The 27,152-nt window shown below is 40.8% G+C and overlaps 1 protein-coding gene across 1 annotated transcript; it reads right to left on the bottom strand.

Moving 5' to 3' along the window:
• Positions 1 to 446: 446 nt before the first annotated feature.
• LOC134670795 (cleavage and polyadenylation specificity factor subunit 6) lies at positions 447 to 27,152 on the bottom strand. The gene is given in 15 exon segments (XM_063528618.1): positions 447 to 1,851; positions 2,336 to 2,434; positions 4,832 to 4,873; positions 6,732 to 6,940; positions 7,287 to 7,529; positions 8,227 to 8,321; positions 9,759 to 9,863; positions 12,907 to 12,994; positions 13,646 to 13,816; positions 15,859 to 15,924; positions 17,564 to 17,769; positions 18,484 to 18,598; positions 20,330 to 20,545; positions 26,758 to 26,970; positions 27,057 to 27,152. Coding segments are annotated over 15 exon segments (2,112 nt in total). The 5' UTR covers positions 27,123 to 27,152; the 3' UTR covers positions 447 to 1,673.

Below are 27,152 nucleotides of genomic sequence, written 5' to 3'. Positions count from 1 at the left end.
AAAATAACACTTGCAATGCGTGTGCTATCAAAATCGTTGCAGCCTTTTTTTGTCTAACTCTAGCGCTGTACTGCCTGAACTGTGTACGATGTCTTGATGATGTCAATACTATGAATGGCGTTAGTTGTTATAATTCCGAATAACCACAATAATAAATATTCTTCAGGGAAAGCTTTAGATTAAGCAAAAATTCCATAATGAGGTATCTATAGATATTGGGTAAATTAAACACAGTTATGAATATTAATACATCAATTTTATTTATTTTCATTTATGCAAAGTAAATCCTAAGATCATCAGTGTCATATAACTATTATGTATGGAGCCATCCATACAAGGAAATCTTAAAATCTATGACTAAAACCTAGTGAGGTATCAATCGATTTCCCTATTGCAAAATTACAATAAATTCACATATCGTTGCTTATCATGAATAGTGACACAAAACAAAATGAAATGCCATTCGATTTTAAATCTTACCAGTAAAAGATAGAATATTAAATGCAATAGCATTTCATTTTGAGTTGTGCCACTGTTAATGATAAGCGTCGATATGTGCAATAAGAAAATAGATTCAGCTCTTCAACAGTGAATTCTCACGTAGTTACTATAATCCTAAACCCCAGGAGTCCAATATGGAATGTCGTTCCAATACAAAAGTAAATTTAATACAGGGGTTGTTACAGTGGTCATTCTAGTGATAAAGATGGTAAAACAGCGTTTTTACACGACACATTTTGTGGCTACATAATTTATTTAGTCAATATACAATTAGTTACGATCACGAAGGACAATAACTATCTTTCTTTGCGATTTGCAACTTGAATCGCTGTTGTTATTCAATTTTCAACATGTCACAGTAAAACTCAGTAATCTTATTCATAGTTATTACATTTATTTTCAATGTAGTCAAACAACCGAGTTCACTAGAAATACAACACAGTGTGACATGGAAAATTCTAGTTAAACAATCAGTAAATATACAGGTTGGCCTTAAAAACGTTGGTTAAAAACGATATTTAACATGTATCAAACTTTAGACTTGACAAGTGCATTGTATTGATCCGTACTCGCGTGTACGCGGTTTTTAAATTGCGACAGACACGATCTCATCTACGTAATATTTAATTTTTTTTACGTCAACGATAGAGGCAAAGTCAATAGATAGCCTAATAGTCACGATTATAACACAATAAAGACAAGACCAAGCGCCACTTCACTAGTAATTGATTAAAAACATTTATTAGAGCCAAGTTCAGACAGGACGAGCGACACGCATGTACAACTAAGCCTATTAATTTCATGTCCACAAAGTAATTATCATGTGCAAATGAGTCATAATCCTAATCACTTTCGTGGATTTTTTTGTAGAAGGGCCGGTAAAAAAATCTACAGCCAATTATAAATGAAATGTAATTAAATTATAATGCACTACAGCTCGATACTTGTAAGCGCGCTTGTCTTGTCTTAGGGCTCATTTAGACGGCGCGCGAACTCGCACGCGATTTCAGTTACATTGCGGACTATCGAGGTTACAACAATTCAGTCGATCGATCAAATAACGCAATGTAATGAAACTCGCACGCGAGTTCTCGCATCGTCTAAATGGGCCCTTAATGATGCGATAAATCTGGCGTGATTAGTGTCCTCGGTGTCGGTGTCGGTATGTGTGGCTAGTGTCTCGCGTCGCGGCGGTGGTCGCGCTCGCGGTCGCGGTCGGCGGGCGGCGGGTCGCGGTCGCGGCGCTCGCGGTAGCGCTCGTCGTAGTAGGGCGCGGCGGCGCTGCGCTTGCCGCCGGGCGCGTCGCCCGCGCCGCCCTCCGCCGCCGCCTCCACGGGCGACTTGCGCGGCCTGAGGGACGAGCTCTTTTTAGTACTGAAAACGTTTCGTTCATTTAAAGTGGGATGGTAAAAGAACCAAATGATCGTTTAATTGCTGATAACATAAAAATCTACGTTAGGGGTTTTTGACTATGATTTTGTTTTAAAATCACGCAAGTCAAGCAGACCCGACCCCAGATGAACTGAGAAGGTTGGCCAAAGAAGAAGAGAAAATTTTGTATGAAATTACGTGTACTCGAGGGGTTAAAACTCATTGGTCGTCTTGAGTGTGATTCCTTATCAAGTTATCATTAAACATGATGCCTAGCTTCGAAATAACAAAATCTAGAAAGTTTTAATATTTAAAAAAATTGTTTCACCATTTTTATGCCATGAAGCCATACATACTTTAAATTTACCGGCCTTTGCGAATCAACAATGACAATAAAATAGTATCATAATCTTATCTTATACTAACTAGTACATTTTATAGCAATATAAAACATTTCACATACCTTTCTTCCCGGCTGTGTCCACGGTTATAATGGTCGGCGCGTTCGCGGTCGCGAGAGCGGGAGCGGTCACGCTCGCGCTCGCGATAATCCCTGTAGTACCTACAACAACAAACAAGTACACATCACGTACAACTACTAACAATAATAAACATTTAAAAATATATCACGGTTGTGGTGTGGCCTGTTTTCAAGCGCCTTGTCTTTGCAACTTGTTTATAGTAACCCTTTACCAGACTGACAGTTCAAAAATGGCAATCGAATGTCAGTCACAATTATCGAAAATAGAACACATGCTTGAAGTGCCGTATGTGGGAAATATATATCCCTGCCTGGTAATGGGGTTAACTGTGAGTGACAAAGCTTCGCCTAGTTGCATTTAGCTTCGCAAATAATTCTTCCGTATTTCGAAACATCACAGCTCACAGCGCATATTCGTGGTTTGAGGGGTACCATCGCCCAGACTGTTAACTGTACATCGGTAGACCTTATGCCTTTTGTAATAAGGTCCACCGACGTACACTTGAGAGTTTTGCTGTTTATACCGTCACGATTCGACGTTTTATGCTTCTGATCCACTTCGTGGTTTGGTGGTGGTTGCCAGAAAGAAATGAAAGTGACGCTACAGTACACAAACCCAAATCACGAAATAAATTGCCGCTATTAACTTATATACAAAACTGACACTCGTTTGTCGTTACTACAATAGTGACAGACAGAGGCACGTTTGATACCTAAATTTATAGATGTACGCATGATATATATAAGCAAACAGAACCCAGCAAATGAAAGCATGTAAATGCACAAGACAAACTAAAACCCACTGATGGGTCGCATAATAATTGATTGTCCTAATGCAATGTTACGCATAAAACTCATTTCGCATAATTGCTAGTGTGCTGAAACTATTACATTTCTAGCTTGCTTAAAGCAAGCTAAGCAAAAAGCTCGGAACCCGCAACAATATCCTGCATAGGTTGACCGGAACAACATGGGGAGCTACCGCAGATGTACTCCGGACTACGGGCCTCAGCTTGGTTTTCTCTGCTGGGGAATACTGTGCACCCGTATGGCTTAATAGTGCCCACGTGGAGAAGGTAGATGTTCAATTGCGAAAAGCCATGCGCTGCATATCTGGAACCATACAGTCGACCCCAATCCAGTGGCTACCAACACTGAGCCACATACCCCCACCGCACCTCAGAAGACAGCAAGCCCTGCTCAGCGAAGCCACCAAAATCTCTAAAAATCCAGAACTGCCAGCCTATCCTGAATTCATGTACCCTCCCAGACAACGCCTAAAATCCCGCCACCCGTCGTACTCAACGGCACACGGACTAATGAAGGATAACTTCAACATCGGAGATAAATGGATGGAGGAATGGAATTCCAACCTGCCTACAGCCTACAGCGATTACAATCCCACTGAAAGACCCAAAGGCTTCTCGGCCCCAAGACGGGAATGGTGCCAGCTTAATAGACTTCGCACAGGGCACGGTCGATCTGGCGATTTTATGTTTCGGTGTGGGTGGAAAAACTCACCGGAATGTGATTGCGGTGCGCCTATACAATTTATCCACCATATAATTCACGAGTGCCCAAAACGAATGTACCCTGGTGACCCTCTGGACTTAATAGCGTTTACTGATAACGCAGCCCAATGGGTGAAGAACCTAGACATTAATTTGTAAATAAAACTGTGGAACGACTCATAATGAATGCCATAGGAATAAATAAATAAATTACATTTCTAAAAAATTGTAAATAAACCAAGCCTACCCTAGGTATTTTACACAACCTATGCAAAATATTTTCGAAAAATACTTTCGGTTTCAGCTGGAGAAAAATTATATAAAAAGAGTTTTATGCGTAACATTACAGTTCGTTTTTTTAGCATTAGTAAGTAAGCAATCTTACATGTCTTTTAATTGAAAAACGCTTTTTTTAAATCAATAACAATTACATATAAAAGCATAAGAATGTAAATGATCTTATTACATTCATAATTGTTACATATTTGCTGTTACTTGGTTTTACAGTGTTTTTCAATTAAAAGACACCACAAGATTGTTTTCTAATGCTAAAACAAGTTTTTGGCAAACATTTTAATTTTTGGTACAAGCTTTTATCGCTGACTGTACTTTTCTTTCCACAGGCAATTAATACTCATCGAGACGATTCTAAAAACCACTAGGTTTCGTTGTTTTATCACAGAGTTCCTATGGCCACCTCTGGTCTCCATGATCAGATCAGCTCAATGACACCATAATATTGCATTGTCACCCGATTTCCGTATGTATGCAAAATTTCAGCTCAATCGGAAACCGGGAAGTGGATCAAATTTAACTTGCAAGATTTGATTACAGACAACGGTCAGGTTAAACTAAATAAAAGCTTGTAAAAACGAACTATACATTAGAACAATCAATTATTATGCGACGAGAGAGGCACTGCCCACTGATATCTCAGGTAAGGTAGGGCGGAGGGTGAAACACTTACGCATCACGGTCGCGATCGCGCTCCCTCGACCTTTCCCTATACCTGTAATCAAGTGATTATGTATCATTACAAAAATCACTACTCTACTGTGTATTCTTACTAATGGGTCGCTAAAAAAAGATGTTGCGTGCTCGGAGATCCGATGTCATGATGGATGCAATGGTCGTAAGCATAACGGCTTTTCTATTTGTCTGAATTTCACATTAATTTATTCTATCCCAAATACTAAAATTTACTGTGCGATGAAAAAACAGATGCATCAGAACAGGGCAATCGAACTGTTATTTTAGTATTTAGGATATGTCATAGTTTAAATCTCGGGATTAAGATTATAACTACAAGGGTGGTATTCCATATGTCCAATATCTTTGTCCAATGTGTATTGCGTCTTCCATTTTGCTTAATGAGAGAGCACAGACAAAACATCCTCCAGACTGAGCATAGTCGCGCTACCCCCTCTGCCAGGCATACGGTAATTTTACTCCATGTTCGAGTCGAAAGTGTCTTTGTGTGATGTCCGTGTCTTTGAACGGACCAATTACGGCACGGGACTTCGCTCACCTCGTCCCGCGCACCCCCGCATTTATGGCATCATCGGTGGCATGAAATAATTGCTCCAAACTCGGTCTAGAGGATTCATAGTCTATGTGAGAGAGTGAGGCAAAATGATATTGGACAAAGAAACTGGATACCACCCTAAGGCATACTAGGACAACAAACGCAGCATTTGCACTCCTGTTACATGATCCTAATTTTGGCGCGAGAAAGGCGATAATGATTGTAGATCACCTACTGATATGTCATGCGAGTGTAGTTTACACGACGATATATCTATCTGTCATCGCTTTTGATCCGAAATAGGTCCATGTCAGAGGGCCGTTGAGCGTGGCACGTGGGATGAGATGTGGCACGTACCTGTCGCGGTCCTCGCGGTCCCTGGAGCGGTCCCGGTAGCGCGAGGCGGAGCGCTCGCGGCGGCGCGGCGCGCGGTGGTGCGCGCGCGCCTCGCGCTCGCGCGACCGCGAGCGGCGCCGCTCCGTGCTGCTGTACGACTTGGTCTCCACGCCGTGCAGCGTGTCTTGCAGCGACGAGATGTGTCATGTGGCACGTACCTGTCGCGATCCTCGCGGTCCCTGGAGCGGTCCCGGTAGCGCGAGGCGGAGCGCTCGCGGCGGCGCGGCGCGCGGTGGTGCGCGCGCGCCTCGCGCTCGCGCGACCGCGAGCGGCGCCGCTCCGTGCTGCTGTACGACTTGGTCTCCACGCCGTGCAGCGTGTCTTGCAGCGACGAGATGTGTCATGTGGCACGTACCTGTCGCGATCCTCGCGGTCCCTGGAGCGGTCCCGGTAGCGCGAGGCGGAGCGCTCGCGGCGGCGCGGCGCGCGGTGGTGCGCGCGCGCCTCGCGCTCGCGCGACCGCGAGCGGCGCCGCTCCGTGCTGCTGTACGACTTGGTCTCCACGCCGTGCAGCGTGTCTTGCAGCGACGAGATGTGTCATGTGGCACGTACCTGTCGCGATCCTCGCGGTCCCTGGAGCGGTCCCGGTAGCGCGAGGCGGAGCGCTCGCGGCGGCGCGGCGCGCGGTGGTGCGCGCGCGCCTCGCGCTCGCGCGACCGCGAGCGGCGCCGCTCCGTGCTGCTGTACGACTTGGTCTCCACGCCGTGCAGCGTGTCTTGCAGCGACGAGATGTGTCATGTGGCACGTACCTGTCGCGATCCTCGCGGTCCCTGGAGCGGTCCCGGTAGCGCGAGGCGGAGCGCTCGCGGCGGCGCGGCGCGCGGTGGTGCGCGCGCGCCTCGCGCTCGCGCGACCGCGAGCGGCGCCGCTCCGTGCTGCTGTACGACTTGGTCTCCACGCCGTGCAGCGTGTCTTGCAGCGACGAGATGTGTCATGTGGCACGTACCTGTCGCGATCCTCGCGGTCCCTGGAGCGGTCCCGGTAGCGCGAGGCGGAGCGCTCGCGGCGGCGCGGCGCGCGGTGGTGCGCGCGCGCCTCGCGCTCGCGCGACCGCGAGCGGCGCCGCTCCGTGCTGCTGTACGACTTGGTTTCCACGCCGTGCAGCGTGTCTTGCAGCGACGAGATCAGGATCTTGCAGCGGTCGTCGTGGGCCACCTTCAACCGTATTTTAGAATTCATTTTCAGTTTAGGGTGGTAGGGTGGTAGTATTACTGGCGAATTACCCTACCTATATGGGATACGTAGATATATTTTGAGTCTACAACCACTGGGCAAATAAGGACTTTTAGCTGTAGAGTTAGGCCAGGTTTTAAGAAAACCCTTTTATCCCTCGGATCCAATTTTTTAATTATCAAAATTAATGCTTTTTTACTTTTAATTAGCCTTATGGACTTGACAAAGATCAGACCGTTTCTCGAAAAAAAAGTAAATAGTTCCGCATTACACGATACGCTTCTGTAGCAAGACCTAATCTACCGTCCCGGTATCGTAGTGAACCGACCTTGCTCTGCTTGATGAGCGATATGGCGGTGACGAGCGTCTCGATGGCGGAGGCGTACTCGCCGGCGGCGGCGTCGGAGACGGCGCGCGCGATGGCGCTGGAGGAGACGGTGCGGTTGCGGGACATGACCTCCTCGAACTCCGCCTCGCTGATGGCGGGCAGCGGCGCGTGCAGCGGCGCGTGCGCGGCCAGCGGCGCCGCGTGGTGCGGCGCGCGCGCCGGCTCCGCGCTCGGCGGGTAGCTCTGCTCACACACATCAACCTTTAGACCTCATTTGGACGGCGCGCGAACTCGCATGCGATTTTAGCTACATTACGGACTGACGGTTACGTCCAATTCGACCGACCGATAAAAACCAGCAATGTAATGAAACTCGCATGCGAGTTCGCGCATCGTCTAAATCAGCTCTTATTCATCAGCCGCAACCGAAAAATTGCGTCACCAAATTTTTTTTTTTTGTTATTCAAGATTTTCATTATTTTATATAATTATGTTAGTTTTTAAGGTATGTACATAATGGGCTTTAGTTACCTGAAAATAAATGCTTTGATTAATTGATTTATTTATTTCAGCTCAATAAGTTTCGTGGCTATTGAGATTTAACCCTAACCCTGCGATGAATGATTACAACGAACCCTTTAAATGCCATGGCTATCGAGTGCGGCGCGTTATCGTGGTTCTTGTCGGAATACACGAAAGTTGATATTGGGTTGTAGCCGCACGCGTTAGTTGACGTCTTTGGCGGTCCAATTTTTCACTATGACCAATTTCCCGAAACTGTTTTAGTTTGGCAAGCCATTTCCGTCAGTGGAAAAAGGCGGCGAATTTAAAAACTAGGTGTAAGCGCGAAACATCGAAAACCCATCAAATTTTTGAATATTACGCCCTTTCTAATAATAAATTTATCTCGCCAGAGTAGATTATAACTGAGGTAGCATACCTGCGGTGGTCGGCCGTAGGGCTGCGGGCGCGCGCCGGGCGGCGGGCCCTGCGCCGGCGCCGCGTGCGGCCCGTGCCCGTACGGCGCGCCGGGGCCTGCGCACACAACAACATTCAATGGTATCCCTGATATAATAACTTTCGACACTTTATGAACATCAAACATCAACATTTATTCAGCAAATAGGCAACAAGGGCACTTCTACACGTCAACATTGAATTTACATACAAGCAAAAATCAACAATTTTGAAGCGCTGGTGGCCTAGCGGTGAGAGCGTGCGACTTGCAATCTGGAGGTCGCGGGTTCAAACCCCGCCTCGTACCAATGAGTTTTTCGGAACTTATGTACGAAATATCATTTGATATTTACCAGTCGCTTTTCGGTGAAGGAAAACATCGTGAGGAAACCGGACTAATCCCAATAAGGCCTAGTTTACCCTCTGGGTTGGAAGGTCAGATGGCAGTCGCTTTCGTAAAAACTAGTGCCTGCGTCAAATCATGGGATTAGTTGTCAAGCGGACCCCAGGCTCTCATGAGCCGTGGCGAAATGCCGGGATAACGCGAGGAAGAAGAGAAGTACATCAACAATTTTATAAAATACAACTAACAATTCAAACTAACGTATTACAATTACTAAGAAATGTATGAAATCTTTTTTATAGCCACACTTCTATTGAGTCTAGACTCTAGAAGATACATTCTTCCGGCAATGAAACTCTAAACAAATAATTGCATTTAGTAATGACTTTCTCTTACACGCGAAAATTATCTGTCAGTTTTCGTTGTTGACGTCACGCTTCAGTGCATTGTTAAACATCGATATAGGAATAAGAACCACAAGCGGGTCGTCTGCTCGTTTGCTGACTAATCACATAAAAAAAACACAAGCAAACCAATCAATTATTTTGATTTGGTAATTTTGATGAAAAGATATAATCTTATTTATTTATTTAAGAAACAAACAGTCTTTCATAGTTATATATAACACTGGAACTTTTCTTAAAACTAGACTTACAGTTTCCTTAATGAGAATATTTGAACATCATGTTTATTAAGTAGTTTCTACACAGTAAAACAGAGCTATTTGTGCGTGCAAAAACAAAACACAAAAAAGAAAAAAGATGGAAAAATTAAAAAATAATGAATGATGAAAGATGAAATCTATGAATAATCTATCGATTATTCATAGATTTCACGAATAAAATATGCTTTATGCAGTAAAACATATTTTAAATAAAAATGTATCGACATTCACCTCGCAAAATATGGCTAAGGGTTTAAACAGCAACCTATATATCCTCAATGAATCACAAAAGGACACGGTACCAGGCTCCGCGATTTCGTTGCTTTGTAACAGGTAGCTACAAATACATCTGTTCCACACCAATTTTGGTGGCTAGCCATAAGCCGCGCGTGGCGCTGTCGCCAACTACTTAGCGGTCATATCTATCCTAACCGTAACAGTCATTTTTTTTAGTGAGTGAATCTTCTGTACCTAGTAGTATTATTCATTCTGTGACGTGATAATGTACCTGGGGGTTGCTGCTGCGGCGGCGGCTGCGGGCCGGGCGCGGGCTGCGGCTGCTGGTTGAAGAAGGCGGGGTTCACGTGCGGCGCCGGCGCACCCGGGCCTACACCTGAGGCAACGGAGAACACGATATACTACACCGTGGAGGTTAATGCTACATTACGATATCCTACCACTTCAAACCGAAATACTATCTATCACCTTGTACAGTCGCCATCAGATATATCGGAGCGGCCAAGGTGGTCACAAATATCTGAACACGCCTCTATTGTCGAGGCGTTAGAGTGCGCGTTCAGATATTTTTGAGCACCTTGGCCGCTCCGATATATCTGATGGCGGCTGTATTTCTACTATCGATCTACCACGTAACTTAGGCAGTTGGTAAAAAAGTTGCGCGACGTTTTTCTAGTAGAAGCTTACTTCGTTTTCGATTAAGGGGCTGCCCGAGGTTTTCTTCGATTTTTGACAAGTTTTGAATCGTATCTCCTTTTTTGCACTACATAAATAGAATTATAAGACAAACGGTTATCGGTTTCTCAATCTTTTATCTCCGGTTTTGTCCACCGGATTTTGGAAAAAATTAATACTTATTTTGTTATTTTTTTATGAATTTTTTAAGCATTGTCTAAAAAAACACTTTTTTCGTATCAAGTTTGCAGTGAAGGATCTTACATGTACGAAATCTACATATTTGGGTTCGTTTTTGACTTCTCGAAAAACGTGTCCAGGGTTTTAATTTTAAAAACTTAATTAACACAAAAGTTATGGTCAGAAAACCAATTTTTTAGCCTAAAATTGTTCAACTTTGATGCCAAATATCTCGAAAACGATGAACTTTGAAGTGAATATGGGATACTATATTGCTTAAAGCCGTTGCTGTAATATAATAAGCTACAAAAAACATTAAAAAACTAAGGGATTCAGATCGAAGGTAATTGGTGTGGGGTAGCCCCTAAAATCTAGTTTGTATGTAATTATTTTTGTAATAGGTACAAGACGAAAGAAAAGCAGGTAAACGATGAGATGACGAACGACAGCGGTGTGGAAGAAAAGGACATGCTGCACCGACCCCAAGTAGATGGGAAAAGGGCAAGCGAATGATGATATAATAATACAAATCTTTCCACCGATCAACGTCTTACCAACTGCCTTGGCTAAATGGTAACCTTATCCTCGTAAGACCCACCATATAAAGTTTTCTATTATTTAATTTGAACCTTATTCGATAAGTAAATTAGAACGAATTTCGTTTGTTTTAAAAAGCAATGAAACATAAGAAATGCTGCTTTATTTGGTTCATGAAAGGTTCAGGTTGCAAGAATATGTACATTTAGTCTCAGGAGGATATAGAAAGTTCCTTATAAAAAACCGGGCAAGTGCGAGTCGGACTCGCGCACGAAGGGTTCCGTACCATAATGCAAAAAAAACGGTCACCCATCCAAGTACTGACCCCTCCCGACGTTGCTTAACTTTGGTCAAAAATCACGTTTGTTGTATGGGAGCCCCATTTAACCCTTCGAGTGGCATTGTCCTCCTCGAGGTCTCTACGGTAAGTGGCGGTGGCCGCGAGGAGGACAGACATAACAAGCCCGTTGAGTGGCGCAGCCATTTTGGAAAAATATACGTCAAGTGGCGGGGCCTCAACGGGTGATTATCGCGAATTTGGCGCGTCACTTTGTTTTACGCGGGAAATCGACCGTTAGGGAATACTATCCTTGTTTATTGACGAATGCATCTTGCAAGAGTGAGCAAGCAAGGCATAGTTTTAACGGTTTTATTTTAGGCGCGAAATGCAGCGTCGCACAGATGCCGCGAGACGGTCTCTGCCAATTACGGGCTTGTTATGACCGAACCTTCTCGCGGCCTCTGCCACGCAGAGGCATATTTAAAAAATGGCCGCGCCATTTCTCCTGCCGTTCAACCGGAGGTGCTGCCACCCGAAGGGTTATATCTTTATTTTATTCTGTTTTTAGTATTTGTTGTTATAGCGGCAACAGAAATACATCATCTGTGAAAATTTCAACTGTCTAGCTATCACGGTTCGTGAGTACAGCCTGGTGACAGACGGACGGACGGACGGACGGACGGACGGACAGCGAAGTCTTAGTAATAGGGTCCCGTTTTACCCTTTGGGTACGGAACCCTAAAAATTAATGTAATGATGTGCTAAAGGATTAGACAATAGACATGTCCACTCACACATGTCGTTTATTTCCTTTGACTCTTATTACTTTTCTCACTTATTAGTATTATTACTACCGAATTAAATACTATTTAGTAAGTGCATTCCAAAGTGAACTACATACATACTTCAAAGTGTATCTCATGTGGGTAATTATTAGTAATACGTGCGTTTAGTTGATAAGTTGATAACTACTGTGGGTTGTTAGTGAATACATATAATACAAGTACAGTCACCAGCAATAGTATGTTACACAACGAAGGCCGCAAAAATGTGTGACACGATTTTATTTGTAGAGCCATAAGAGCGTGTCACATATTTTTGCGGCCTTCGAAGAGTGACATATTATTGCAGGTGACTGTACTCTGATTGATTGCTCCCGGATGTTAATATGTGAACTTATAGTCTAACAAAATCATCATTTTAGATGAAGTTTTACAACATGGACAATACAATCAATATTAGTCATTGAAATAGAAACCCGACCTTGTACGGCAGTTAAGTATTATAACTTTAGTGAACAATTTTGACAAGTATTGCCAATGGCATTGAACGCTATTAAATTTACTCAAATAAACCTGTTTTAATATAATTTATTAGGTATAAACTTCTACACAGACATAGAAGATTACTACAGTGCCAGACTGTGGAAATGTGTACATTGTGTACCTACATGTGACGTCTAATTATGAAAATATGACGTTTATAATGGCTCTACCAAGATCAAACACTGTACAAACGCCACGTTAACGCGAACTTTATTTTTTTATCTTAGTTTTCAGCTCGACAAACGACGTCAATTATTCCTGTAAGCTGGTGAAAAAAGACCTTTTCTAGACAAATAAGTGTCGACTTATGTGTGTGTATATATAATTGTGTATATCCGTGAACCTTGAGTGCGTGTTAGCCACAACCGGTGGGATCATGCCAAGTATAGGGAGTGTGTGCGTACCTGGGTAACCGTTCATACCTGGGTGCTGCGGCAGCGGCGGCCTAGGGCCGGGGCCGCCCGGGCCGTGCCCCATCTGGTGGTGCGGCGGCATGCCGCCCGGCCCCGGCTACAACAATACTTATTGTTATTACATCATCAATTTATACAATAGGGTTGTTGACACATGTTGAATTTTATAACTAAATCTATTTTAATACACGAAACATGAATAATTTATCATAATAAATTGTAAATTTCATACGGGAATAATAAAGAAATATGTCCTCAAACTTTAAAAAATTAAGTTTCTTTTAAACATCCGAAAAGGAAAAAAATAATGGTACCATTCGATTCCTTCCTGCTTTCTGCTTCCTGCATTTTATTAGGAATAATATTGTATAGCTACAATATTTACAATATACATAAACAGAAAATCAGAATCTCAAAATTGCAATTTCCTTGTTTTCTATACATCGAAACGGCTTCTAAAAAGCAATATTTAGCGACATGCAATATTACATCGTGACGTCACGAGGGCCCCACTCCGGCCCCGGGCCCCGCGGCCCGCCCGGCCCCGGCCGCTGCATCTGCGGCGGCCCTTGGAACTGTTCATACCTGGTGCGGGGGCGGCATCTGATGCGGCATCTGGTGCTGCGGGGGCCCGTACTGCTGCGGGGGCCCCTGCGGCGGCAGGTGGTGCGCGCGCGGGCCCCACTCCGGCCCCGGGCCCCGCGGCCCGCCCGGCCCCGGCCGCTGCATCTGCGGCGGCCCTTGGAACTGTTCATACCTGGTGCGGGGGCGGCATCTGATGCGGCATCTGGTGCTGCGGGGGCCCGTACTGCTGCGGGGGCCCCTGCGGCGGCAGGTGGTGCGCGCGCGGGCCCCACTCCGGCCCCGGGCCCCGCGGCCCGCCCGGCCCCGGCCGCTGCATCTGCGGCGGCCCTTGGAACTGTGCAAACGACATAATTATATGAGATGAACCGACAAAAAATATATGTCCAAATTATGTATTTTTTTGGCGACAGCAGAAGAACCAACAAATTTCGAAACATATGAGTCTGAGTGCAGGATATAGCAGCTTTACGGCATGTAAGTGGTATGCTTATAGAACTGTCAGAATACAGGGATATAGTCGGATGGTTTTAAAATGTCGATATCCACTTGAGAGACTACCTGACGATGAATGGAATTGTTATCTTTTGTTAAACCAAACCGCTAATTACTTGTGCAAAATAAAATGCAATAACAACGAAAGATTCTAACCAGATGATAACATTTTTACCGCTTGAAGGATAGAGTTATAGTTTGTAGCTTTCTAATAGACCCCGACGGCTAATCCTTTGTCTATTGTTAAGTAAAACCGCAAGTGCTACTTACCTGCAAAAAAGGGTCTTAATATTATATTTGGCACCCGAGCGCGGGCTAGTCCACCGCTCAAAAAACCAGTGTAGGTGCGTTCTCCGATAACGCGCCTTTGTTACGCATCTCGATGACACATTTTAGACTGGTTGTGTAGCATTCGACTCGCCGGCACTCAGTAACCGTAGTACTGAGTGCCGGCGAGTTGAACGGACTACACACATCCTAACAAAATATTTATCCATTTGTTAATTTTGTATCTTATTGCAATTTCCATAGGAGTTTTAATTCAATTACCTGGGTAAAGTGAACGAACGATTTTTTATGCAGGTGGTTGTGGCACGAGCGGTTTTACTTAACAATAGTTTAGTTTAGTTTATTTATTTTATAATGATAAATTACAGTATAAATTATTCTTTTTTTTTTTTATTATGCATGGGTTTACTCATGGCCACAGACTAGCCGAGGCGTAGACGTGGCCTACGATGGAGCGAGCTCGCCCAGAAGGTGCCTGTTCACTCTTGATTTGAAGGTTGCCGGGTTATAAGAGCACGGAAATATAGACGCCGGCAAGGAATTCCATTCCTTGGCAGTGCGCATAAGGAAAGTAGAAGCAAAGCGCTTAGTGCGAATTGGCGGAATATCTACCAAGTAAGGATGGAAACCGGCCGTGCGTCTAAAAGTCCGATGGTAGAATGGGGACGGTGGAATGAGCTCGTGTAGCTCTTGGGCACACTCCCCGAAGTGCAACCTGTAGAATACCGACAGGCTGGCGACTTTCCGCCGATGGGCCAAAGTCTGAAGCTTAGCCGTTAGCTTCTTGTCGCCAATCATCCTCCTGGCTCTGCGCTCCACTGAGTCCAAAGCGGCGAGTTGGTATTTAGCTGAGCCATCCCACAGGTGGCTGCAATACTCCATACACGACCGGACTTGAGCTTTGTAAAGTGTTAGAAGCTGTCCAGGTGTGAAGTATCGCTTCACCTTATTTAGGACGCCCAGCTTTCTGGCCGCAGTTTGTGCTTTATACTCAATGAAGCTGCCGAAGCCGAGGACTGAACTCAGCTCCATGCCGAGGAGTTCCAGGCTGTCGGTAATAGGTACAGATGCACCCCGGAAAGAAGGAGTCAGGTCGAATGGACTCCGTTCCGTGGATTCTTACGCTAATCTATATGAATTTACATTCTGATCGTCAATAGACAAAGGATTAGCCGTCGGGGTCTATTAGAAAGCTACAAACTATAAATTTCAACAACAAAGTGTGCGACATTTTAAAACCGTACGAGTATAATTTTATGCATGCATTTGTTTTGCAGATAATCACAAGAGCATGCATATTCTGAGGACAGGGACTGCCGTCATTCTTGTTAAATTATCTTCCGCGACTGAAATGCATCTTGCATAATTTTCTCTCATCTGACACTTGTTTATATGGTTACTTAATTAAAGCATCAAATGAACACATTGCAAACATTTCCCTGTTAATCTAGCTTTTCCAAAACCATAATCAAGTGAAATTTAATTTTTTCAAACTTTTTAACCCTTGTTTCACCAGATTTTTACTTGGTGTTACCGTATGTTAGGAATAGGTATGTCAGATATTTCTTTTCTGACAGTACAGTCACACTCACACACCTGCATTGGGGGTCTGTGTGGCGGTCCCTGTCCGTCGTGCTGCATGTGGTGTGGCGGCGGACCCTGCTGGTTTTGTAACATTCTATTAAAGCCCATGTTCAAAGTTTAAGTCAGAAGGAGATTCAAATTATTTTTCTTTTAGAAAATTCGACAACAGACTAAAACATGATTAATAGAGTCTATGGCAAGTCTGTTTCTAGTGAATTTAAATTGCTTACTATGCTTAACTGACTTATTAACATTGTAACTGACTCGTTAGATAGGTCGATAGGTCTCAAATTATTATTTAACATAATGTTCATTGGAGGCATTCATTTATTATAAAGGCTAACCCTAAACCCAAATAGCTCCAAAAAAAAACAAAAAGCATCTTATTTTCTATGGTATGCCTATATAAGTGCGATGGACAAAGTCAGTCCAAAAGTTATTTATGTGAGACTTCAAATCTGACCGACGAATTGTGACAGTAGACATTTATTGATCCCAGCCACTTGAGTTTCATAAAACACTTAAGCCACCTATCTCTCAATGATAACTTAATAGCTGAATAAAGCTTGGTTTTCTTGGTTTCGTCATATAGCGGCCGTCTCCGTACAAAATAATACGGCTAAATATGGATGTCGTAGTCTCGTAGTATTTTGTATGGAGACGGCCGCTATATGACGGCACCGCTATCCTGGGAAACCAGAGCATATAAGCACAAAATACTAGTGGTTTTCAGTGTTTGATAAGAGAGCTTAAAGAGATAAAAGAGTGAGCCACTGAACGTGTGAATGGTCTAGCCATGAGACAATAGAAAATGCCCAACGAAAGTTAAATAATGCATGGAACGTCACTCTTCATCCCTAAATTCCAATACATTTTTACTTTTCGACTGACGTGATATACAGCCTAGCAAAAAATATAAATAGAAATTAAAAAGTGGCAACACTGTAGTGTCGTCCCGTTCTCTTACGAGTATATAAATTGATTTGAAAGGGACAGTGTTGCCACTTTTTAATTTCTAGTCTTTTTTGCCAGGCTGTACGATTGTAGTAGTAGTAGTAGTAGTAAACTCTTTATTGTACAAAAAGACATATTAAAAATAACATACAATTAGCAAGAAGTACAAAGGCGAACTTATCCCTTTGAGGGATCTCTTCCAGTTAACCTTTGAGTAGATGAGAGGAGAGAGTGAAAAGAGGGTGACAAATGCAGCAAAATGTACAACAAGGTACCAGAAAGATAAAGGATATAAATACATACAAAATTTATAGGATAAACATACATATATTACACAAAAAGGAAAGGGGAAAATACACTAAAAATTGGAAAGAATTAGAACGATATAAAGCAACTATACAATAGAAATATAGACAAATTAATCAGTCAAATCAGATAACCATAGCTTCTTTAACCTCTCCTTGAACGACGCAACCGATTGTGCCTGCCTGAGCGACACAGGCAGCTCATTCCACAGCTTCACTGGACGCACTGCGAAGGACTTGTTGTATCCTCGAGATTTGTGAGGAGGGATGGCAAGTGATAAATTCGCGCTCGAACGCAGACGGTGGCCACTGCCTTCAGCCAGAAATTGAAATTTTTGAGAGAGGTATAGCGGAGAAGAAGGTGTAAAAAGAACATTAAAGAGAAGAGAAAGAGTGTGAAGATCTCTACGGCGGCGGATTGTCCTCTCGGCTAGGGCCCTGAGGGTGTTCTCACTTACCTGCATTGGTGGGCGATGTGGCGGCGGCCCCTGGTGGGGCGGCGGGCCTTGATGCTGCATATGGTGCGGGGGCGGGCCTTGATGTTGCATGTGGTGGGGAGGCCCGGGCGGGGGGCCGCGCATCTGGTGGTGGCCGCCGCCGCCGCCTGGCATCATCATGCGAGGCCCGTTGGGACCGGGGCCGTTGGGGCCGGGGCCGAAGAAATCTAGGTGGTAAGCCTTGCTTTAAACTCTGCATTGATCTTAAATTAATAAATATTATCTCAACTCTTCATTGCAATAACGTTTGAAAACTGCCAGTTTCTAAACCAAAGGACGCGAGTGCCAGCGCAAATATGTTTCGAAAAATCATGCTTTTGGATCTGGTCCTTGACCAAGATGGCTGATGCGAATTTTGCCTTAGGCTTAGGACACAAAAGCCTGAGTAGTTCGACTAGCCTTAGCTTTTTGAAGACTCGCTTTAACGCTTCTAATAGATAATTGTTTATGGGTAAAACAATCAGTTTTTACAATGCGTTTCTTCGTGATGGTCTCCTTAGCAAGTTTTTTGCTCAGCTAATTCCACATGAGTATCCACATTGAGTTAAGGCTACCTTTCCACGTAGGCGAAGATGAGAACCTGAGAGGAGACGCGCGATCAACCAATAACATCAGTTCTCTGCTGGATTGTTACAACTTATTGAACTGATGCTACAGGTATGTCAGGATCGTAGCAAGTGGAAATCCGTGGTCTCTGCCTACCCCTCCGGGAAATAGGCGTGATTATATGTATGTATGTATGAACTGATGCGGTTGGTTCACTCCCGCACGTTTCATCTCCGCCTCAGTAGAAAGGAAAGTAAGTTTTATGAAACTTCTTTCATTGCGAACGCTTGAATATTCGCCTTTCTATGTCGATAGGGTAATAAGTAGATAATTACCTCCTGGATGCGGTCCGGGCGGACCGCCTGGGTGGGGAGGCCCGCGCATGCCGGGGTTGTTGGGCCCGGGTGGCGTGGACCTCGTCTTAGATTGACTCTCAAACTGGTTCAACGCCTGAAAAACAACCATCTTCTGAAGGGCGTCCTACATCATGTAACAATGTCTTGTTTATTTATTTTAGCGCTTGCATTCTAAAGGAGCAAATGATTCGCTTCGGCAACCTAATCTCAAGATTGGATGCATGCAACGATTTTGGAACAAAAGTGCTACCTCTTCTCACGTTTCAACAGTTTAATAGTATATTTTCCTTCGCCGAATAGCGACTGGTACATATCAAATTATACGTTCAAAATCGTACATAAGTTCCACTAAATTAATTGGTAGGTATGATGGGTTCCAAGCCATGTCATTTAATTCGGAACTACCACTAAGCTTGGTAGGTATATATTATATTTTAAAGATGTATTCCCATATTTTTTCTGTTAATTCCCGATTCCCCGGATTCTTGTTCCATTGGATTGTGACGTACTAAAGTAAATCTGGCGTAACAAGAATCCGGCGAATCGGGAACTAACCCAATTGTCTCACAAGGAAGGGTACCCAACTGTCCGACTCCGATTTGATTTATTTTGATATATGTTATAGAGTATATAAAAAATTAGTTTGTGGTGAAATGACAAAACACGTCCCCATTCTTTATTCATGTTCTCCAACATATAACGAAACCAGTAATTAATTATCAAGTTTTTTTTCAAATCTCTTCTCAGAAATTAGAAGGTTTGGTCAATTTTCAGTACTTTGAAGGCCATTTTCTCCTAACAGGTTGAGTTTGGGCAGCTAAAAAAAATACGTGTCCGTTATTTTAGACTACTCTATAACATATATCAAAATAAATGAAATCGGAGTCGGACAGTTGGGTACCCTTCCTTGTGAGCCGGGCACAACCATTACAACCAATGGCGTCGTTCACGTGGGGCGGCGACAAATGGGAATACCTACACCGCTTTAAAAATACTCTGAATATGTTTCTCTCATTTAGATATGTACCTTTGATTATGTATTTAAAATGTAAACAAATAATTGCATGTGACGTGACTTAAGTCAGTAATTAGTAAGGTTATCAACTTCGGCTGATTCTACTTTATCTAGGATGTTTTGTATCTTTTTATGGATCCTTATATTATCCTTCTGCTGATAAATCGAGGCGCGTCGTTTTATTTGTTTAGGTAGGTACCTTCTCCTAAATAAGCATGAGGACCATTTTGAAATTAATTTATTTCTAACTTTAATATCTATCAAAACAGCAGCAGGTTTACACTCTTAGCCAACGATATACGGTCGAAGAAATAACCTCCACTTTTTAAAGTTGGTTATAAACAAAGGGGCCCACTGATTAACAGTCCGCCGGACGGTATCAGCCTGTCAGTTAGAACAAAATTTTGACAGTTCCGTACAACTGACAGGCCGATACCGTCCAGCGGACTGTTAATCAGTGGTTGCCTTAACGTTGCAGCGCAGTTAATGTACTGTCATGTCTCTCCGCCCCATTATACAATCGTCATAAACTCATCAGATATATTGGAACGGCCAACTGCGTGTTCACATAATTTTGAGTACCTCAGACGCTCCGATATACAGATGGCAATGATTTATCATTTCGGGCAGACAAAAATTCACAACGTCGTTCAATTTCATCAAATCAGTTTTATCCTCTAGCCGCCCAGAGACCCATAAAAAGGTCTCTAATTCCATTCTAATTTGAACTTTATGTTAACAAAATAAAATTTCATTTTGCTTGGCAAGGTTTGACGTATGGGCGGCTAGAAGTCATTATCATTAATTTACCTGTTTAGTAGGCAGAGTGACAACCGGATGTTGTCCATGAATTTCTTTCTTGGGCAGACGGTCCAAGACCATCCGGAGAGACTGTTCAGAGCCCAGAGAAATGACACAGAACCCCTTGGACTGGCCATTGGATCTGTTTTCGAAGAACTTGACATCTTGGAAATCGGCCACACCCACATCAGCGACCGCGTTCGCTATATCTTGGTCGGTTGCCCACTGAAAAAAGTTGTATCCAAAACTAAGCTACGCAGCCAACGGTTACCTAGAAACAGTGAATGTGAAATACGTACGTGATGACTCAGCATAATAATATATAGTAGACAAACACGTTAGTACGTACCTCATTATTATTATTACGCAAACACGATCGTTTATTAATAGACGTAAGACGAATCTTGCCTATGCACCTAATTTTCGGATCCCTATTCGCGAGTACTCGTGAGTATACTGTGGTATTGCGAAAGTTGGCACATTTAGACTAAGTTTATACGAATGCAGAATAATACCGAGTATCAGAAGCGCAAGATAATCCCCACATCATACAACCTATAACACTCAACTTTAAAAGCCGCTGCTATTTTTTATATTACTATTAGTAGGTGTTATCTGCCATGTTTCCTAATAATTTGACGCCTAAATTTATCCGCAACAGGACACGCTGGGAGAAAAGGAAACAGTTTTGTATGTAACCAGTCTTTTATTGTCATATCACAGATTGTTACCAAGGCTACTGATATAATGTAATGAAGCAGTCCACAGCTGCTAAACCCTCAACTAGACTAATCAGGATATCCTCCACTTAATTGGATAATAAAAAGGAACTAGTTCCTTGAAACAATGATAATTACAGACATTTTTAACCAATTCTTTTAAGATAATAATATCAACAAATTAGTATCAATACGCCAAATTTTCTCAATCAATATTTACACATTTGTACAGCATTAAAAATAGTACGTACAGATAACGATTTTTTATTGTAGCTAGGTAGGTATTACTATTACAAGAGAAAGTTGAATTATTATAATAACCTGTCAAAAATCACAGAATGCCGAAAGACAGGTTTTTAACATGAATAATGCGATTATAATGATTAGATAGAACTCTTTCCATTTATTATGTAACTTACAATACATTTAACTCGCGGATTTATTTTTTATAACATTGTCAAGAAATATCTAACATCTCATTTAATATCCGGTTATTAAAGCGTCTTTGATTCATCGAAGCACCCAATATAAGTTGAACAATACAATGTTCAATACAAACAATGTCAATACTTTTAAGAAATTGCATGATTAAACATTAGGGGATCGTTTAGTAAATAAATACAAGCGCGACATAATTTTCGTCAGTCACAAAATATACAAGATTCGATAATCCACACCCATCCTACATAACTTACGAAGGTACAAAGAAACATGGACACAGATCAGTGCAAATATTATCAAGTATCACAACAGAATAAAAATAATCAAATATAATTTATAAATAATATAATAAGACAATCAACTACATAAAACAAGCAGTAAAACGTCTTACCTCGATGGACAACCTGATAAGGAAAAACATTTTAGTTATAAAAAATAAACAAAATTTTAGGCAATTCGTCATCATACTTTTAGTGACTTCTCATTAAAAAATTTATACAAAATACTAGTAAATTTTAGAGCGCCCAAAATTTTGTTTGCTATAAAATATTAAGCAGGATGTCAGGTAATTTTTTCTATACTAAAATAGATTATGTATTCATATTTTAGCAGTTTCCTAGATTATATACTATCTTTTCAGGATTCACACATACATTGGATTGGTGACATGTTGTATTTTATAAAATACACCGAATCTAGTAAACGGATAGAAAATTAGTAGATTATCATAATCATAACAGTGGAAATAATACAAGACAGGAAAATCATCCCTACAGATTTTCGATGCTTGTCTCCAAAATGAAGTCACATTCCACACAATCCGGCCATTGGCCAAAGAGGTTGGGAAAGCTTCATTTCATTCTCTCAAAAAAAAACATTGGAGCATTCCACGAAATTGTCTACCGTTGTCCCGTACAAACGCGAAGTTTCTGAAGATTTAAAGGTATAAGAGTTTTCTTTTCTATGACAAATGGTCAAAAATATGCACAGAAAAATAATTGCCTGTTTTAAATGCCGAGAAAAAAGTCGCAACACAGGAAATACAATGCGTTTGTACGGGACAGCCCGTGGAATGCTCCATTGTATGTGAGCATAATAAAAATTGTCACCCATCCAATGTTGATATATAGGTAGTATCAGATAAAATCTGTAATCAAGTTTAGTCAAATTCTATAGTAAAGTTAACCTAAAATGTGTAAATAATAACCTAAATTGTCACAAATTATCTAAACTAAATGAAGTTACGCCGTGTATACAATTGCCCGATTCGAGCTTTGGGATACGTCAAATTAGTGCTAGATACGATATAGATTAGATGTCAGTGGCAATTATGACGTTTCTTCAAACAAAAACGTCACTTTTGACACTGACATATCCGAGGATTTATAACCGATGTTGAATTAGTTGGAAGGGTTCAGTTTACATTGTGTGTGGTTGATCATTATTCATTAAACCGATTGTGTGTAAGTAACATGTAACAGGGCCAAATAAATATATACATACATCGAATAAATTAAAATCCCTCTGACACCATGAAGATTTATGGTATCAAACAGGGGCAAAGATTTGATAACTTATTATATTATAATATAATAGTGTCAAAACCAGTATTAATTTTAGAGATATTTACAACTTCATGTCGAGGTTCATTCCAAATTGTTGGAATCAAAAACTAGTTTATTATTATATATCTAACTTAATTATCTAATGTCATTGCGTCTGCTAAATTTACTAGTGTTATATAAGTTTAGTTTCAGAGAAAAAATGCAGTTTTCAGAAACATACTGCGACTGCCCTACTAAGCCAAATAGTACTATCTCAAAAGAAAATTCATTGTTAACTTATAATTTGGTTTCTATAGCTGATAATTCTATTGTCAAAATCATTTGTTATTGAGATAGCGCTATTTATTTATTATGGCTTAGGAGGGCAGCATAAGTGTGTTGAAAACTTAAATTGTATGCATGATTCCTCCGAGTTTTGTGCTTGAGGCACTGGTCCCACCGCGAGCTAGTAAGCTATGAGCTATCGGCTATAAACACGAACAAAAGATAAGCACTCCCGTGTAAATAAAAGAGACACGGCGATATTTATAGTTACTCGCCCAGCGGTGAGCTATAAATATCGCCGTGCCTCTTTTATTTACACGGGAGTGCTTATCTTTTGTTCGTGTTTATAGCCGATAGCTCATAGCTTACTAGCTCGCGGTGGGACCAGTGCCTGACAGACGTCAGTTAAGACTAACAATTTTTAAAACGTACTATTTATGTACGTGCGATATAAAACAAAATCCTAGTATGTAAATTTTTCGTGAATCACCTCATTAAAAAAAAGATATATATCTCTTATTAAATTGACATGAAAGACATAAGACATGTATGATTAAACCAAATCATGACATGAACATACCTACATAACAAACATTATGTCTACGTAATATAGGCTATATAAAGATAATTGTTTTTTTTTAAAACACCTACATAGCTTTAAAACAAAACTACTTACCATCACAAAAAAAATAATCAAGACAATAAAGACGTAAATATCTCTTCTATATAGCATTAAAAGTGTTTCAAAACAGTTTTAACTGCAAATTCATTTGAAATGTTTTAAACTTCAAAACTACAATATTTAAAAGATAATAGATTACTTTAATTAAAAATGTAGGTAGCTACTTATAAAATTCTGCTAGGTATATGACAACATATTTATATCTGCTTTACATTTTTTTTGATACATATAGCAATTATCATAATGAAACCCCAAAACATTTTTGCATCGTAAATAACCACAAAGTTATATTGAGAAAAAAATGACTTCTAAAGTATCTATATTATCATTGAAAATTATGAGCCAATTTCGATACGAATATTACGAATGTTCCCTCATAGTTAAAATTTTCTAAAGTTAGTCATTGTACAAGTGCAAAAGAAATCAAAGAAATGTGTATAATATGGTCTATTATAAACACTAACAAGTATTTCTTAGTACAGATATAGCAAAAAAGAAAACAATTAATAATGACACCCGGCAAGTTATGTCATAAATGTATAAAAATCCCACCGACAAACAATGATTACGTTGAAGTTAATTTTTTATGGTATTTTAGAACATAGTTTACTACCAGAACAAACGCCAGTTTTAGACATAATTTAAGCAAAAATGTTGCATGTTGCAGATAAGAGATACCATCATGACACAGTTCCGACCATTTGCCACCTAAAAGCAATGGTATTATTACAAAGTGTATAGCCCGTGTCATTTTTAAGATCATAGTAAATTTATGGCGAACTTGATCTTAGAAAAGCAGGCAGACAATACCAATAGTCAATTAAGTGCTTCCATTATTACTGCAAGGAATTTAATTTCTCTTAAAATTATGCATAAATTATGCTTTCATTGAAATGTTTTTTTTATAAATACTGGTTATTGGCTTAAGTAAAAATAATAAAAAATAAAAGGATTTGCACAAGTTCAAGATAATCCTTGCACACAAAAGTACAAGCAAAGATTCATTGAAATCTTTGATACAAGCAAGAACATTGTGTTAGTACCAAATCTAGAAAATAACTCCTAAAATAAAGTTGCAAATTTGATAATATTACACTCTTGGGGGTAATGAGCTATTGTTAAGTGAAAATTTGTCTACTACATTTTTTTTTTTCATGATATAATGTGATTTTCTACAAATGGTACATTATTTGCTAAATGTTGGGCAATGTCATAAATTACTCACATAAAGGGGTCATACAGACACAGATTGGCATTATATCAGTCAAAACCAGTATCAGTAATTTTTTTAAGGTTGACATTCACTTTCAAGAAGAGTAAGTGTTCATACGACCCTGCGTTTTTTGTGCAAATACATAATTGTTTTAACACTCTCACTGCATGGAGATATAAAGCAGTGAATGTCTTAGGGTGTTACCAAACTAAAGCAAGTCTTGTACCAATAGTACTGTGCATTTAGCCACCATTATTTGTTACTGTAACAATATTTTGCTGCCCTAGAAAATTTACCGACTGGTTCAGTAACACCAAGGGCCTTTTGCATATAATTTTACAACACACAAAGCAGACAACTCTTTCCAACTTCTTTAGTTAGAAAGAGACCAGCTAGTAATATCTAGAGTTGTAAAAAAAAAATATGCATCCGGCTTCAAGTGACATGATGTTAAAATATTATCAGCAAATTGTAAAGGGGACAATATACCTAAGCCATGCTTCAGTGAAAAACATCCCTTATTCCTGGACATAAGTATTAAAGCAAAAACAAGTTATACTGGCCATATTTCTTTTATGCAACATTATTGTACAGGAACCTGCCTTAACATTTGTCACCCAGTTTTCAGTTTCTAGGACGGCCAATAGCGTATGCTGCATAATGTTAAGGCAAGTTACCCTATGTTATTGTACACTAAATTAAATAATTACAGAAATGTTCTATATAATGATTTGAGCTTTAATAACTAAATTAATCAATGTTTGATATAGCTACTGTTGTTTACAAATAATAAGTCAAAATATTTGCATGCCCTAATAAATTATGTTAATCACAAAAACAAAAATGCTTTCTTTCAATGTAAAACTTGTTTCTGCTTTCTATAAACATAGCATTACTTTAACCCATATGAAAATAGCTTCTACTAAGGACATATAAATTTATATCAATGCCCCTAATTAAAGACACAATCATGCATATCATCACTATGTTAGCTCTGATCAACATTTAACAAATTTAACTATGTATAAATGTATACTATATTCATTTTCATTGTAGTATGATGTTAATCTACTTCACAGGGTTAAAGATAATGTCACTGAATGTATTTTTCCCCAACAAGAAGTTTATTGTATATCCATCAAAACAATAGCTTAATAATAAGTATTAGCAGCGAATGTTCCCTCATCAGAAAAAACATCACCATGAGGACCATTCACTATTCAAAGAGGTAACCAAATGAAATGCTTTAAAACAATGCATCATTACAAATTTGACACAGTGCCAAATTGCCATCATTGTTTTAACAAACACGAAACATTAACATAAATACATTTCTTTACTAAAGTAACGGAATGGGCCACCATTTAAGAGTTATGGATATTAATACTGTAAGAATTACTAGCATAATGCTAAAATGCACAAAATAACATCCGTTTTCGTCAATAGTGACGCTATATAAATACAATTTTATGTAAGATTTCATTTAATTACCACTCCTACATCGTCTTATATTTACAATACTGATCTAAGATAGAATAAAATCAGGTACAAACCCAAGTGAGATTTCCGACGTAAAGCTGTGCCCGGCGGCCGCCATGATGCCCGTGATGTTGCGAGTTGTTGTGATAAGGAGCGTTGCCGTTGGTCTCCTCCGGAGGATGTTGCGACGGCGGGGCATTCGGTGGTCCATCTCCTTCCTCTGGCTTCGATGCAGGCGCAGAAATTACGTCGTCGTACAGATCCACATTCTCACCTCCAAACTCGTCCTGAAACATGCCGCACATTCGCATTACGTTATGGTGTTTAGACTTTTTCCAAAGTATCATTTCACTGTTTGCTATAATAAGCTTACCTGTCTATTAAAATCCGATTCTATATCGTCAGCGTACAAATCTATATCGACGCCTCCGTCCGCCATTTTGACAATGACTAGAGAGTAGAGGGGCAA

Source organism: Cydia fagiglandana, chromosome 14 (genome assembly GCF_963556715.1).
Source record: "Cydia fagiglandana chromosome 14, ilCydFagi1.1, whole genome shotgun sequence".
NCBI lineage: Eukaryota > Metazoa > Arthropoda > Insecta > Lepidoptera > Tortricidae > Cydia > Cydia fagiglandana.
The sequence above is the reverse complement of the archived record's forward strand: the minus strand, read 5'-3'. Positions and strand labels throughout refer to the sequence as shown.